The sequence below is a fragment of the Trachurus japonicus genome, chromosome 8, assembly GCF_045865225.1.
Source record: "Trachurus japonicus isolate A0001 chromosome 8, Traja_1.0".
Lineage (NCBI taxonomy): Eukaryota > Metazoa > Chordata > Actinopteri > Carangiformes > Carangidae > Trachurus > Trachurus japonicus.
The window spans coordinates 17628908-17645111 of NC_140914.1; the positions used below are offsets into that span (position 1 = coordinate 17628908).

A 16204-nucleotide genomic window follows, 5' to 3' on the forward strand; every position below is an offset into this window, starting at 1 on the left:
TTAGTTCTCATCTATTAGTAAAAATCTGTGCTGCCTGTCAAAAAATAAACACGAGCTCCCAAACACAACTTAATTAGTTATTAATGTGTAGTTACCTGAAGCCACCACAGCTTTTCCAGGTGCGACACAATTTAGATAGGGTGCTGCTTGTTCTACTTGCAAAATACCACATACACAAATCCAAATTCGCTAATCACAATCCATTGTTTTTAATTTTTGAGAAGGAACTCAAACAATACTTAACAACTATCCAATATTCATCAAACAAAAAAGCTATTAAAACCACTGAGTTATGCATTTTATATAATATTTTATTGGATTAATAGCAATGTTTTGTATACTATTTTGAATACTGCGACCCCCTGGCATTGTATTGTTCTTTGTTTTGTATGTTTTACTAAATGTAATACCTGAATTGTCAATAAAATTTGCCAAAAAAAAAAAAGATAGGGTCTGTTACATACCTTTCCAAACCATTGATATACTGATCCATGAGACAGCAGTGCCTGACAGCCCCCAATTCTCTTTATGTCATTAACTAAGCAAGACTCTCTCAAGCTTTCAGACTCACAGGCTCATTAAAGATACAAAGAAGAGACCAAATCAATTCAAATCCATTTTGTGTGAGAGATCAGATGACAAGAGAAGTCACATGTGGAGTTGAATCAAGGATAGCTATTCACGACACAAAAATAAACAACTCACACTTTACGGCAGTAGAGTAGACATGGCTTCCCAGTTCAGCGGTGTGCTGCAGCTGACAGACCTGGATGACTTTATCACCCCCTCTCAGGTAATGACAGCTGCTGTGACATGTTATACCGTTGTACTTAGTCTGTATAGTCATCGATACTGACTCACATCACGTCTGTAAAAGCAGTTCAATAGCCGTAAAGACGTAAAGGACGTAGCCAAGCACGTTGACTAAGTTAGCTGTTAGCTAGCTGTCCTTGTCAGAGATGTGGCGTATAAAAAGAGATGTCACCCGAAATAACAGCAACGTTAGATTACCCATCACTGACCGACCCTTATTTTTACGTGGTTTTACTCTCCTGCTGTAAATGTTTAGTGTTTGGAAAGTGTTTTTTTAACCCGAGAACTTTAACAGAATAAAAAAGTACGCAGTTAGCCTGATGCTAATGTGAGATATGATGCAACCACAATGAAATAACAGGTGCTTGGTGATAGCGATAGCTCAGTTTTAGTGGATAAATATGAGTTTAACTTCATCTTCATTTCATTTTTGATTTATTTCATTCATGGTATTCATTTATTTATTCATTTATTCACATAGTTGCACATATACATTGTGTACACATTTTCACCATGAACGAAAAGGAGCAGGATGAAGAAAAAACTTATAATACCTGCCCCTCTCTGTTGTTACAAAATATTAAAGATGATGAAACATACCGTAGTAATGACAAAAAAAATAAAAAATAAAATAACGGTAAACACCACTCGTCTATCTATCTTTTTCTTTTTCCCCTCTTTTTCTCTTTCTCCTTCTTTTTTGTAGATACTTATCTTATCTTTTTTAAACATTTTCTTAAACTGAGACATACTTGTACAACTTTTCAATTCCTTGCTTTGTGAATGCCATAGTTTTACACCTGCAAAAGAAATACACATTTGTTTTAAGCTTTAACCTTGCAAGTGTATGTTTAAAATCAAGCTTCAGTCTGTTTCAGTCCTCTTCCTCCAATTTAAACAAGCTTTGTAAATGTTCAGGTAATGATCTGTTCTTTGCTTTAAACATTATTTTTAGGGTCTGTAATTCTATTATATCAGCCATTTTCAACAAACCTGCAGAAATAAAAAATCTATTTGAGGGATCTCTATTACCTGCCTTGTGGATTACTCTTACTGCTCTTTTTTGTAGCAGAATCAGAGGAGTGATGATGATAGATACTCTTTGCCACCTTTGCTTTTACATATGTGGTTTTATTAAACGATGTTACTATAATTCGGGTTAGTGAGTTTAAATAGTCAAGTCGTGTGCTATTTTACGAGTTGTTAGCTGTTGCGTAAAAGAAAGAGATGTCACCCCCAAAATAACAGCAACGTTAACTTACATTACCCATTTTACCTCCTGCTGTAAATGTTATTGAGAAGTGTTTTTAACCCGAGGACCTTAACAGAATAAAAAAGTAGCCTGTTACGCATTTAGCCTGATGCTACTGTTAGATATGATGCAACCACAATGAAATCACTGGTGCTTGGTGATAGCTCGGTTTTAGTGGATAATGGATGGAGTTATTAGTTTAACTTCGTCTTATTAAACGACACGATACTATAACTCGGGTTAGTGAGTTTAAATAGTCATGTTGTGTGCTATTTTACGAGTTGATATTTGAGTTAGTCACCACTTGGCATCAGGGCCGTTGCTAGGAATTCTGGGCCCCCTTAAAGAATACTAAAGTGGGCCCCTCCCCCTAACTTTTCCTTTTTTTTTTCTTAGACTACGTATGTATTATCGTTTTTTTATTTTTATTTATCTATTTCTTTGTTTTGATGCTAATGCAGCATTACACTGCAAAAACTCAAGTATCTTAGCAAGAATATTTGTCTTATTTCTAGTCAAAATGTCATTTCTAGTCAAAACAAATCTCATTCTACTTAAAATAAGACACATCATATTAAAAGTAGCTTGTTTTTAGACACTTTTTACTTCTTTCAAGCATATTTTCACTTGGAATAAGTAGAAAAAATCTGATAGTGGAGCAAGTTTTTCTTCCTTATTACAAGCACAAAAAACTTACTTTCACTGGCAGATTTTTATATTTATTGTGAATTTAAGTGAAAATTATTTAAAAACAAGTTCATCTTTAGGTAATGAGGTCTTATTTTAAGTGGAAAGAGATTAGTTTTGACTAGAAATGAGACATTTGGACAAGAAATAAGACAAATATTCTTGGAAAGATGTTGAGTTTTTACAGTGTACTATGAGTATTAGTCAGGGTCTTATGCAGAATAAATCAGTCATACAAAGATTAGACTACTGGGGGTTTTTATGGGCCCCACTGGGCGCTGGGCCCCTAGAGTTATCATCACCTTTCTCCCCTATACAACGGCCCTGCTTGGCTGAGTGATTTGCCTCTGCCCCGGTTGTTTTTATATTGTTGTATTTGTGTCGCCTTTCTTATATGTCATGAAAAACGTTCTCGTATATGTTTGCTTTGTGAGGGGCAAAGACCCCAGACTGTGTCTTGAAACCTTGGACTCTCAAATCATTGCTTATAGTTTTATTTCGGTTTATTTGTGTCTCTGTGTTGCAGGAATGTGTCAAACCTGTCAAAATAGAGAAGAAAGATGGTAAATCTCTGGCCAAAATTCAAATAGAAGACGATGGCAGCTACGTCCAAGTCAACCAGGTGAGAGTTTATAAAGGCTTAAAGCAAAACTTGTATTTGTGTGAGTCATTCAAGTTTAAAGGGATAGTATCATTTTTTAAAAGTGGGGTTGTATGATCTACAAATAGCCCCTAAGTACTTTAATTGCAGTAGCAGAATCTCTGCACTCCTCCCGTTAGCAACGCCAGCCCATAGCCCTGCCCAGAGATTTACAACATACATTGTTGTGAATGGACCCAAAGAAACAGCCTATTTTCACGGCCTAAAAGAGGTTTTACCTGAAAAAAACATACACAGTTCCATTGTTCGCTATAATACAATTTTTTCCAGCCCCTCAAAGTGCAGGAAAAACACAGTTTTTATTTGGACCTAACCAACTGCTGAACTGTGTTTTTCCTGCACTTTAAAGGGCTGGAAAAAATTATATTATAGTGAACAATGGAACTGTGTATTTTTTTTTCATGTAAAACCTCTTTTAGGCTGCGAAAATAGGCCGTTTCTTTGGGTCCATTCACAACAATGTATGTTGTAAATCTCTGGCCAGGGCTATTATGGGCTGGCGTTGCTAACGGGAGGAGTGCAGGGAGTCTTCTACTGCAATTAAAGTAATTAGGGGCTATTTGTAGATCATACAACCCCACTTTAAAAAAAATGCTACTATCCCTTTAAGAATGACACCTCTCTGTATGCTGTGAATTAATCAGCTTTGTGTTTGTAGGATGGTGCGAAGAAGAAGCTGGAGAAAGCAAAGATCACACTGAACGACTGTTTGGCCTGCAGCGGCTGCATCACGTCAGCAGAGAGTGTCCTCATCACACAGCAGAGCCACGAGGAGCTCTTCAAAGTGCTGCGCAACAACAAGGTTAGAGCGGGATATGTCTGTTTTAATCTGGTGGTTTCATATGCCTGCTCAAGACTGCTAGTGCTTTTGCAGCCCTTTGCAACATGAAAAGTGAAAACCTTTTGTTTCAGGCCGATGCCACTGAGCAGAAGGTTGTGGTGGTGTCCGTGTCACCACAGTCCAGAGCCTCCCTTGCAGCACACTTTAACCTCAGCAGTAGTGAAACAGGCAGGAGACTCACCTCCTACTTTAAAAGCATCGGTGAGCACAAATATCATTTTCTATGCTTTTAATCTACTCTTTAAAGCATACAACAGCTATACAGGAAATTACAATTAAATGGATGGAATTTGGCTGAAGATTTATTCCCATTCCCTAATCCATTTATATTATTGTAGGGGTGCATCATGTGTTCGACACTGGCTTTAGCCGGACATTCAGCCTGCTGGAGAGCCAGAGAGAGTTTGTGGAGCGGCTTCAGAGGAAGGAGCAGGATAGTAAAGCCCTTCCCATGATGACATCTGCCTGTCCAGGTATTTGACCGAAAATTGATCATGTGTACTGTTGAAACCTGTTGTCATTTCTCATCCTCATTTCCTGTCCTGTCTTCTACAAATCCAGACAAAAACATTGTTGATTTTATTTACTGACCGCCTAATATATTGCCAGATTTATGTTTCCACTGCAGTCATATTTCAAGCTTCCAACGTGTAATTTCATTCATTCATCAGTATAACATATAAGTCGAGTAAAACCGCAGTACCTTCATTTGTATGCAGCTATGCAGGATGTCATCTGTGATCAACCATGTAACTCACCAATAAATGCCTAATAAAACACAGGAAGTAGCATCATTTAGTGTAATGATACTTAACTCTATTGTACTGGCAGTGTTTGTTTGGCAAAACCAACTTCTATTGTGTGTGAATGTGTCTTCTATTCAGGGTGGATCTGCTATGCAGAGAAGACCCATGGGGACTTTATTCTTCCATACATTAGTACCACTCGCTCGCCCCAGCAGATGATGGGTTCACTGGTTAAAGGCTACTTTGCTGAACAACAGGTAAAGTTTGAGTCTGAACTACAAATTTAAGTTTTAGTATCAATCAGGGTTCCTACGCAAGTATGGAAAGTATGGAATAATATGGAATTTGATTTCATACATTTCCAGGTCTTGAAAAGTATGGAAAACGGAAACTAATCGAAATATATTTATCTTAATACTTATCTGGGTTTGGTCTTATTCACATTATTACTTTGTAGCCTATGCGCTATTGTACCTAGCTACAATATCCTGGAAATGATTTGGTTTCATAATGGCATACAAATTCAGAATAATGAAAACAAATGATTAATTGCATGCTTTATTAATGTGAAACACATCTATTTACTCAAATGTCACAAATTATTTAAAAAAAAATTTACTGAGACACTGCAAAAACTCAAAATCTTTCCAAGAATATTTGATTTGCCTTATTTCTTGTCAAAATGTCTCATTTCTAGTCAAAACTAATCTTTTTCCACTTAAAATAAGACTCGTCACCTAAAAATTTACTTGTTTTTAGATCATTTTCACTTGTTTCAAACAAATTTTCACTTGAAATAAGTAGAAAAATCTGCCAGTGAAAGCAAGATTTTTGTGCTCGTAATAGAAAGAAAAAACTTGCTCCACTATCAGATTTTTCTACTTATTTCAAGCGAAAAATCTGCTTGAAAGAAGTAAAAAGTGTCTAAAAACAAGCAGCTTTTTATGTGATGAGTATTATTTTAACTATAATGAGATTTGTTTTGACTAGAAATGACATTTTGACTAGAAATAGGACAAATATTCTTGGTAAGAGTTTGAGTTTTTTGTAGTGGAAATCCGGAAATTAGGGTCTGGAAAAAGTATGGAATTTGGAAATTTAAAATGTGTAGGAACCCTGATCAATGCAAGTGAGTATCCAGTGCTGGTGGAGGCTGACTGCTACAGACGATTATGGAAAAAAGAGATAATAATGTGTTGCCATTAAGGTGTGCACTGTGTGTGTTGTTAGGGCCTGAGTCCACAGCAGATTTACCACGTGGCAGTAATGCCATGCTTTGACAAGAAGCTTGAAGCCTCGAGGTCAGATTTCTACCTGAACGAAGCTGAGACCAGAGAAGTGGACTGTGTCATCACCTCTGGTACAGTAACTACTCCAGTGATGCTGTGTCTGTGTGTGGCTACGGACTGTCTAGTTTTTTAAAATATATTTTCCACTGTCCCATACAGCGGAGGTACAGAAAATGCTGGAGGAGCAAAACGTGTCCCTAAATGATGTGGAGCCTGTCGTCCCAGATTCATTGTATGTTTTGTTCCATTTTGCTTTTTACTGTCCTCTTAAAATAAAAAATAGCATAAATGTCCAGAAGTATAGATACATTTATACATGCTACATTTTGTCATTAACTTAACCCAGGTTCAGCAGTGTTTGTGGGGATGACTTCCTGAGCCATGCTGGGAGCGGTTCAGGGGGTTACCTCCATCATGTCTTCACTTACGCCGCCAAGCATCTGTTTGGAGAAGAAGTGAAGAAACTCTCATACAAAATCCTCAGGTGTGTGTGTCTATCTCAACAGCTTTTAAATGCTCAAGAGCTTGATGGAAATGAGTGGTTGAGGTTAATTATGTGTCCTGGGTCGGTTAAACTAGAATTTGATATGAATCCAGTTCATTATATACATTCAAACAGGTCTCAGTTTTCACATAAGTAAAGTTTAAGTCCCCCCAACCACCAACTTGTGTGTTAAAAGATTGCTGAACGTCCCTGTCTTCCGACCTCAACCCCTCTCTGCCACAGGAATAAAGACTTTCAGGAAGTGACTCTTGAGAAGGATGGAGTAGTCCTGTTGAGGTTTGCTTCCACATATGGCTTTCGCAACATCCAGAACCTTGTGCAGAAACTCAAGAAGGGAAAGATGACATACGACTTTGTGGAGGTTATGGCCTGTCCGTCAGGTAAGGAGAAACGGGTTCAAGTAAAAACTCCCAAAAACCTACAATTATTTGTGCACTTTGTTCTGGTATAACATGAATTTGCCACACCAGAGAGTGACACAGTTGTAGTAGCAGTATTACCGAGACATCCTTATTACATGTCACCAAAAAGCACAACATACACAGTTGTGATTGGGCCTCATTCACGAACCGTTGTTAAGAACAAATTTGTTCTTAAGTCCTACTTACGAAGTTTTTACGAAGATTGTGGCATTCATGAATGTTTTCTTATCCAGAATTTGTTCTTAACTAAGAACAAAATCTACAGTCAGGAGTATACTTACGCACTTTTAAGTGCTGAGACTTCTGCAAAAATAACCGATTATATCGTTTTCTTTTGTTCTGCAGTTGTATGATATTATATGATTTGAATAAGAATTATTTTCTTATCTTTTATGATGTTTTTAATAATCATATATTAAAGCAGATATCAGTGGAATGTTTTTGTTAATATAAGTCCTAAATAGTCCTATTTTCCGTCAGCAATCACTTACATGAAGTATTTCAGCCTAAACACGAGTCTCTCCGTCACTCTGCTCTGCTGTAACCCGAGGAGAAAATTTTCCTTGTGGGATACAAGTGTTATCCAATGAGGAGAGAGAACGGCATGAAGGGCTGTGTGTGCAGCCAAGGGATGCGCGTGAATGTGGTGACGTAGCACGAGGACCAATTGATGCCTGACAAGGGCGGGGGCTGCTAACTCATGGTGCGTTCAAGGAAACTCGTACTTTGTGTTTTTCCTTCCTGTGAAGTCATACCAGTTCGATCTGGTACGAGTTCACGGGTCGGAAGTTACGAGTGGCCGTTATAGGGAACTTTCACAGACAACAGGATGGTAAAAACACGAGCTACGGGTTACCTGGAACGCTACCAAGTCGTAGTTGTGACTTGAAGCTGTAACTTACGGTTTCAAAAGCCTGCAGAGAACACAGCATTAGCCGAAACGGCCGTGAAGCTGATATCTGCTTTAATAATAATAATTGACAAATCATTGCAGTCTCTTAAAAAACATTATAGACACTTAATTCATATCAGTTGTTGTTGTTTTATCTCTTTTTTTTGGGGGGGGGGGCATACAGCTGCCGATATGATTTTTTTTTTCCTAATTGCGGGCTGCAACAGTGCACTTACTGTAAGTGTTCACACTACACACAACTGTTTTTTTTTCATATGTGATAATATGATGATATTTATGATGGCACACGTGAGAGTGTGGTCTCTCTGATAACAACCGAAGAGCTGCATCCACTGCTGACGCTACTAAATATAGCCTAAATGTAAAAATATAAACTAAATATATATATTTGTTTGTTTCTTTGTTTCATTCCTGCCGCAGTAGCGCCACTTCACTATTTAAGTTCTTTTTATGTTTGGAGTCTGGTGCTCCCTCCCAGATTTTCATTTGAGCATTTCAACTTTCTTTCTCACTTCACCTTCTCTGCTCAGTGCCTGTGGGTGCTGTGTGCACACGGCCCTGCAGTCTCATGCCCTTTTACGGGCATTGATGGGGCTGTTACCTATGCTAATCCTATGTTAATTAGACTCACCTGGCACACGCCCTCAACTTACGAGGAGTTGGCATTCATCAAGTAGGAACACAGCTGCGAACAATTCTGAGGCTTACGAACGCGTTGATGAATCTGACGTAGGGTTTTCTTAAGGAACCTCTTAAGAACAACTTAAGAAAGAATCTAAGAAGGTTCTTAAGAAGATATTGGTTGCAAGGAAATTAAAACCCATCATTTTCTTCTGAACTTCTTGTCTACAGGTTGTCTAAATGGCGGTGGACAAGTGAAGGCTGCAGCAGGTCAGAACCCAAAGGAGCTTCTCCAGAAGGTGGAGGAGCTCTACAAGGCAGAACAAGCCCTGTCGCCGGAAGACGACACTCGGGTGGCGCAGCTGTACCAGACCTGGCTCCACAGTGTGGGGGAGGACAAAGCCAAAGAGCTGCTGCACACACATTACCACACAGTGGAGAAAATGACCAATGGTCTCGCTATGAAGTGGTGATGAATGAATGAATGACTGCAGAACCGTCCAGATATGACCGTGTTTATCTCTCCTGTGAGAGAAGTGGGCTGAGGTTTGATGTATGCCAGCAGACTTAAACCACTTTTCCCCTTGTCCAAAAGCTGTGTGCCTTACACGGAGGAAGACCAGCTAGCTAGGGCAGAATGATGACATAATGCATACCATGCAACCATAATGAAACAAAGCCAAATCATGTGTATGGTCTGATGATTCTACCTTTCACTACTGAGTGTCCTTTCATATCAATGAATAGTAAATAATCTGTGTGCTACTGTTACACTTAGCGAATGTAAGCTGAATGAATATGGCAATATAATCATTCCTTGTTAATTTAACATAATGAGTATTCATATTTTGAAGAATAAACACATTATTACATTTAAGCCATTTGTTTTATAATTGAAATGAAGAACGTGTCCAATAGAAAACAGACTCAGACTGATGTGTTGCATTGAATTTTCTTTACTCTGACGTACAGTTACAAGCTCCTGTAAAGTGAGGACATAAACTCTGATGTAAAAAGCAGCAATTCACATTATCTTTGACTGGCCTTATGGTGCAGTTTCTAACATAGCAGGAACCTGTCCCGAAAACTGTCAAGTTCAATTTAATTGTATTTGACAGTACATTAATTCTCTATAGCTTTCAACCCCCAAAGTAAGTACAAGACTGACTGCAAAATGTTAAAGGAGAAAGCTGTGGCAAGGTTACCAGACAGGAAAAAGTCTTCTAATACAAAAAATAACTTAAGCTTTTTCTATTCAAAGCAATAAATACATACAACACAGTTTAATCTCATTGGTGTTTCAGTGGAAACTGTTACATTAGGTTTGTGCATAGCAAGCTGGGAGACTGGCCTTCAAATCAATAACATTTTTTAGGAATATTTTAGGGAAGCAGCTTCATACTGGCCTTTTTGTGCAGACATAACCAAAACAAATGCCCAATGATGGTCAACCTGGTAACCAGCAGCATGAATTAGTTAAAACTCAGGGTAATGGCATCACCATGCTCTCTCTACACTCGTGTCCTGCTGCATTCAGTTGTTACAAGTCATTCCTACTTGATACTTGAACATGTCACATGCTCCAAGCTCTGAAACTGGATCTCAGGGTCGGAGAAGGCCCCACTCCAAAGCCAACATAGCATGGGGAGGAAGTCTCTCCTTGGGCTTCTTAAATTTATCCTTCTCCTTGCGCAGGACTCTAAGCACCTCTATTGGGTCGGTCTTCCCTGTGAACTTCTGCACTCCTTCCTCCCTGTAGTAAAGTAAAGAGGCAGGGAAGAGTGATTAACGACTGAAACAGAATAATGGGACAGTTTTCCACTTGGCATCCTCTATGTTTCATTCACAAATGTGTGTAAATATCCAAACTCACGAAAGGCGAAGGAAAGGGTTGTATTCAAACTCTTCCATTAGGGTAGATGGCACTGTGGGTTTGTCATCATCATCTCTGGCCTGCAAATACAAACCCCACAAAGGGACTGAACCACCAATGGTAATATGATCCTAAAATAGCATTTGTCAATCTGTATTGTTGGTGGTCACTACTTTAAAAACATCAATAATAAACACAGATATTGTTGTTTTATTTGTAGACTGTATTTCCTCTCCTCTAAAAACTCTGTATTAACCCACAGCTGAAAATAGTCCCAAACAAATGCACTATTTTTTGAGTTTTAGAAAATAATTTAGCCTTGTTTTAAAAATGAAACTCTGATCAATGAACCAATGGGCATGGGAATTACAGAAAGGCACAAGAAAGTAGCTAGGCCTACTATGAGACAGACTAATCAATTGTTACATTTTGGGCTTTTGTTGACATTAATAAAATGCAATAAGACAAACTTTATTATTTAAAAGGTTTTCACCACAGTGCTCACCCTGGCCCAACTCAGCATCTCTTTAACCTTCTCGTTCTCTGGCTCCACCAACATGGCAAACTTCAGGTTCTTAATGGTGTACTCGTGTCCGCAGAACACCTTCTACAGATGAGCAGAGCATGGTTTCAAATCAGGCCACCTCATTCCTCACCTCAGGGCCGTTGTATAGGGGAGAAAGGTGATGATAATTCTAGGGGCCCAGCGCCCAGTGGGGCCCATAAAAAACCCCAGTAGTCTAATCTTTGTATGACTGATTTATTCTGCGTTGTCTTATTTCTTGTCCAAATGTCTCATTTCTAGTCAAAACTAATCTCTTTCCACTTAAAATAAGACTCATTACCTAAAAATTAACTTGTTTTTAAATAATTTTCACTTAAATTCACAATAAATAGAAAAATCTGCCAGTGAAAGTAAGTTTTTTGTGCTTGTAATAAGGAAGAAAAACTTGCTCCACTATCAGATTTTTTCTACTTATTCCAAGTGAAAATATGCTTGAAAGAAGTAAAAAAAAAGTGTCTAAAAACAAGCTACTTTTAATGTGATGTGTCTTATTTTAAGTAGAATGAGATTTGTTTTGACTAGAAATTACATTTTGACTAGAAATAAGACAAATATTCTTGGTAAGATAATTGAGTTTTTGCAGTGTAATGCTGCATTAGCATCAAAACAAAGTAGGCTAAATAAAAAACAATAATACATACGTAGTCTAAGAAAAAAAAAAGGAAAAGTTAGGGGGAGGGGCCCACTTTAGTATTCTTTAAGGGGGCCCAGAATTCCTAGCAACGGCCCTGCCCCACCTACACACTAGTAGAGTTTGAATCTGTGCCAGGCTGAACTCAGTCCCTTCATCAAATGTGTGTTTATTCAGCAGTGTGACTCAGCCTTACGTCTGCTCTTATCTCAGGTCATGTGGGCCGGGGTTAACCTTGTGAAAGCTACACACACACCACATTGTATAATCTCTCTATATTTCCACTCACCGTGTCTTGAGGTAGGGAGCCCAGCACTTGGGTGAGGTTGTGGTACATCTGTTCAGCCGTACCCTCAAGAAACCGCCCACAACCGCCAATGAAAAGCGTATCCCCTACCAAAGACCAACCAACCAAAGAAATGACAAGGATCAGTGTTCAGTCCTTCTCACACCACACAACAATGCACACTGCGTTGACCGATGAGGATTCATATCTCTAGCCACTCAAAGTGAAGCGTTTTAGCATTTTAAGGGATAGTATCATTTTTTTTAAAGTGGGGTTGTATGACCTACAAATAGCCCCTAAGTACTTTAATTGCAGTAGAAGACTCTCTGCACTCCTCCCGTTAGCAACGCCAGCCCATAATAGCCCTGCCCAGAGATTTACAACATACATTGTTGTGAATGGACCCAAAGAAACGGCCTATTTTCATGGCCTAAAAGAGGTTTTACCAGAAAAAAAAATACACAGTTCCATTGTTTGCTATAATATAATTTTTTCCAGCCCCTCAAAGTGCAGCAGAAACACAGTTTTTATTTGGACCTAACCAACTGCTGATCGGCGGGCGCTACACCCTGGGCGGAGGGATACTAGAGTTTGTTAGGTCCAAATAAAAACTGTGTTTTTTCTGCACTTTGAAGGACTGGAAAAAATTATATTATAGCGAACAATGGAACTGTGTATTTTTTTTTCAGGTAAAACCTCTTTTAGGCCACGAAAATAGGCCGTTTCTTTGGGTCCATTCACAACACTGTATGTTGTAAATCTCTGGGCAGGGCTATTATGGGCTGGCGTTGCTAACGGGAGGAGTGTAGAGAGTCTTCTACTGCAATTAAAGTACTTAGGGGCTATTTGTAGATCATACAACCCCACTTTAAAAAAAATGCTACTATCCCTTTAATGAGTGTACAATACAGGTGTAATCTCAGTGTGTCTCAGATTTCAACTGGTTCACTAGACCTGTGAACACAGCCGGGGCGTCAGTGCACTCATCCTCCCAAACAAAGTAGCACATGTGACCAGAGGTATGGCAAGGAGTAAACAGGCACCTCACATTGATGGAGTTAAACTGCAAATGGAGAAAACACAACGTCAATGACAACAGGGCAGAGAGACAAGAGAATCTGTATTTTTTTTGCCGCTGACATGTTGGTAGCATAACTAAAAGGACTGTCCAGGTCAAGTACTAAAACCAGGACTGGCCCCTGGCATAAACACTCTGTGCGGTTGTTTAGGGCCACAGCCGTTAGGTGGGGGGCCACATGATCAGAAAGGTGAAAGGTACCGGGGTTCATTCAAGTCATTTAAACATCCTGAGGTCTGCACGTGCACGCTATGAGCTTTATATGTAATGTGAAGTCAATATTCAGCTTCTTTTATCTCACATTTGAGACATTTGGTGAAAATAGAACGGCAGAATGACAACATTTGTGCTCAAAAAGCAATCTTACAAAATGTCATTTTAGACTTGTTTTCTACACTTACTGTATCTATTACTATTACTGTATTCATATCCTATTTCAAGCACCAAAAAACAGTTCATTCTCATGACTGAAGGAGTGTTTTCACAAGGGATTTGACATTTTTCAAAAAGCAGACCTCAAATTTCCAGCATTTGGCCTAAATTATTTCTTTCTACAGTGTTCTAGGACAAATTGAAATTGGCCTCAGTGTGCTTACAGCGGAGGTTCTAATATTTAGACATAAAACACTTGAGTATTGTTACATCTGCAAGTATCTTAAAAAGATAAATTTAAGAAAATATGTAAAAGTCGAGAAAATGGCCTCAAACCTCAGAGGGGATAAACACGTCTGTATTCAGTTTTAACCAGTGATTTGGTGTTTGCGCTTAGAGTGCAGGGCCACAAACAAAAATCTTGTTTAGGGGGCCACCAAAATCCTAGAGCTGGCCCTGACTAAAACTAAACTAAAGACATTTTACTATCACTTTGTGGGCACCTTGAGTTCCTGAGCACTGGTGACTTTATCCGTTAGACCCCCGATCCGGTCGTCTCCTCCGTACACCCTCAGGCCAGGAACATCCTTCAGCAGAGCCTCGTTCCCCCGAGCGTGGTCCCTGATCAGTGGCAACAGTTCATTATTACATCCATAGTGATCTGTTTGGGTGTGATGTATTCTTGCCTCTTGTATCACCCAAACACTCTTCTTACCAGTGATGGTGTGTGGTGAGAACAGCCGTCAGACACAGGCCCTCTCTCTTCACTATTTCTAGCAGCTGGCCAAAAAACACATGTGACTTTTAGCAGTCATTCCCACCAGGAAGTAGGCTATGGATCTCTATCGAAGAGCTCGAAAAAAAAATAAAAAAAATAGCCAATCAATCACCAGTTATTTTGGTTATTGATCAATCATCAAATCACATTATTTACTGTTTTTCTTAAGTTTCTTATGTGATGCTTAACTAAACATCTGAGAGGTTTGGACTGTAGACAGACAGACAGACAAATTAAATTAAAGGACTGGCTTTGGGGTTTTGTAATGTAGGCTACGTATTTGAGGCTAAATAACTGATTAACAACATCATCAACAAATTAACGAATAGCTCAGCCCTATATAGTCTACTTGCCAACAATGAGTACCCGAAAATGTTGAGTACCCCAAAGTTTTATGTTAGAAATATATAGTATGGGTCCCCAGTATTCAGAAACTGCTGGATGCTAACTTATATATATTGGGCAATTAGCATACTTGACATAATTAGCATAAATTAGCATAATTGCCTATATGGGCAATATTTCAACAAAATTGACTTGGCTGATCTGGGCAATATTAGTGTGCTTTTAGGGGTTATTGATGATGCTGAATCCATTTCTGACATTTTCAAAATTCAAAATGGCTGTCTAAACCGGAAGTGACCAGATTTTAACTGCCAGTGGCGGTTAAAATCTGGTCACTTCCTGTTTAGACAGCCATTTTGAATTTTGAAAATGTCAGAAATTGATTCAGCATCATCAATAACCCCTAAAACCACTCCAATATTGCCCAGATCAGCCAAGTCAATTTTGTTGAAATATTGCCCTTAAAGACAATTGTGCTAATTTATGCTAATTGTGTGTGTTATGCTAATTGCCCAATATATATAAGTTAGCATCCGGCAGTTTCTGAATACTGGGGACCCATACTATATATTTCTAACATAAAACTTTGGGGTACTCAACATTTCCAGGTTCACAATGGGGCCCTATGGGCTGGCAAGTAGACTATCTCACATAATTTATTATGATTTATCCACAGTTGTTGTTTTGCAAAATGTTCCTTGCTTGTTTATTCATCAGTCAGATCTAGTTTAATGCCTATAATGGCTTCATAATGAACCATAGTGTTGCTTCCACTGTGTATCACAGAGACTGAGCCTGCAGCTTTAACATCTGTTTCTCACCCGGTGTGGCACAGCTGGATCCACAGCTATGGCCAGTTTACTCTGCTCCTCTATCACCAGGTACATGTAGTTGTCTTCCAGGATGGAGATCACCTTTACCTTCATGGCACCCCTCACTGCACTGTGAGAAGAAGTTGTGTTAGTTACATGGATCTATATAATACCTAGCCTACATCCATCATGGTTAGTTCACGTTGCTTATATCGACAGTCACTAAGCACCAACATCTGCACCAGCTGTTGCCTATTCCCTGATGGACATGTCCCTGTTAGCTGCAGCAGCGTTCAGACTGCCCCTGCCCCTGAGGCTGAGTCATGGAGGGAACTGACTGAGACGTTCACGGTCATGCAAACAACCTACAAAAAAAAGAAGGAAAAACGTGCTTACCCCAGTTTAACAGATTCCGATGATCCTGTTGATAGTTGTGATGCTCTCAAAGTTAATATACTATTGTATTCACAGTTGGAAGTTATCGCGACACTTTGCTTACATTTCAAAACCAAGACATTTTAATCGAAACCAGAAACTTTCAACCTGTGATTTATTCAGGAACTGGTCAAATACGGAACATTTATAATATTCAGTTATAGATAGTGGAGGACTTTTATGATTTTAGTGAATAGCCTGTTGCAAAGTTAATGTTATCTTCATGTCATTATTGTGTGAAGCATCTGTTCTTGTTAATAGTACTCCACATTTTTGAAA

At 38.9% G+C, this 16204-nt stretch overlaps 2 protein-coding genes across 3 annotated transcripts; one reads left to right on the forward strand and one right to left on the reverse strand.

Annotated features, from left to right (window-relative positions):
* The first annotated feature begins 725 nt into the window (after positions 1-725).
* Positions 726-9627, forward strand: ciao3 (cytosolic iron-sulfur assembly component 3). The gene is made up of 11 exons (XM_085784319.1): positions 726-793; positions 3279-3374; positions 4072-4215; positions 4326-4455; positions 4593-4727; positions 5139-5257; positions 6231-6360; positions 6449-6521; positions 6636-6773; positions 7017-7174; positions 8982-9627. The coding sequence occupies exons 1-11, from the start codon at positions 728-730 to the stop codon at positions 9221-9223; spliced, it is 1431 nt and encodes a 476-aa protein (XP_085640445.1). The 5' UTR covers positions 726-727; the 3' UTR covers positions 9224-9627.
* Positions 9628-9692: 65 nt separating this feature from the next.
* Positions 9693-15980, reverse strand: hagh (hydroxyacylglutathione hydrolase). Of its 2 annotated transcripts, none has more exons than XM_085784321.1 (9): positions 15887-15980; positions 15500-15615; positions 14271-14335; positions 14059-14176; positions 13060-13168; positions 12109-12212; positions 11129-11230; positions 10624-10703; positions 9693-10503 (listed from the first exon to the last, which is right to left on the reverse strand). In XM_085784321.1, the coding sequence occupies exons 2-9, from the start codon at positions 15602-15604 to the stop codon at positions 10353-10355; spliced, it is 834 nt and encodes a 277-aa protein (XP_085640447.1). In that variant the 5' UTR covers positions 15605-15615; positions 15887-15980; the 3' UTR covers positions 9693-10352. The 2 variants fall into 2 exon arrangements, with proteins under 2 accessions (XP_085640447.1, XP_085640446.1); XM_085784320.1 differs by having other exon boundaries at positions 15500-15622; positions 15869-15950.
* Between the last annotated feature and the right edge of the window lie 224 nt (positions 15981-16204).

What these genes read in the sequence shown, in the direction of transcription:
- ciao3 (XM_085784319.1), top strand. Translation starts at nt 728, where the DNA reads ATGGCTTCCCAGTTCAGCGGTGTGCTGCAGCTGACAGACCTGGATGAC. An exon ending in AAGTGCTGCGCAACAACAAG is followed by an intron (nt 4,216 to 4,325) that starts GTTAGAGCGGGA and finishes CTTTTGTTTCAG; the next exon opens with GCCGATGCCACTGAGCAGAA. An exon ending in GCTACTTTGCTGAACAACAG is followed by an intron (nt 5,258 to 6,230) that starts GTAAAGTTTGAG and finishes GTGTGTTGTTAG; the next exon opens with GGCCTGAGTCCACAGCAGAT.
- hagh (XM_085784321.1), bottom strand. Translation starts at nt 15,604, where the DNA reads ATGAAGGTAAAGGTGATCTCCATCCTGGAAGACAACTACATGTACCTG. An exon ending in AGATGCTGAGTTGGGCCAGG is followed by an intron (nt 10,704 to 11,128) that starts GTGAGCACTGTG and finishes TTGTATTTGCAG; the next exon opens with GCCAGAGATGATGATGACAA. An exon ending in AACCCTTTCCTTCGCCTTTC is followed by an intron (nt 10,504 to 10,623) that starts GTGAGTTTGGAT and finishes ACTTTACTACAG; the next exon opens with GGAGGAAGGAGTGCAGAAGT.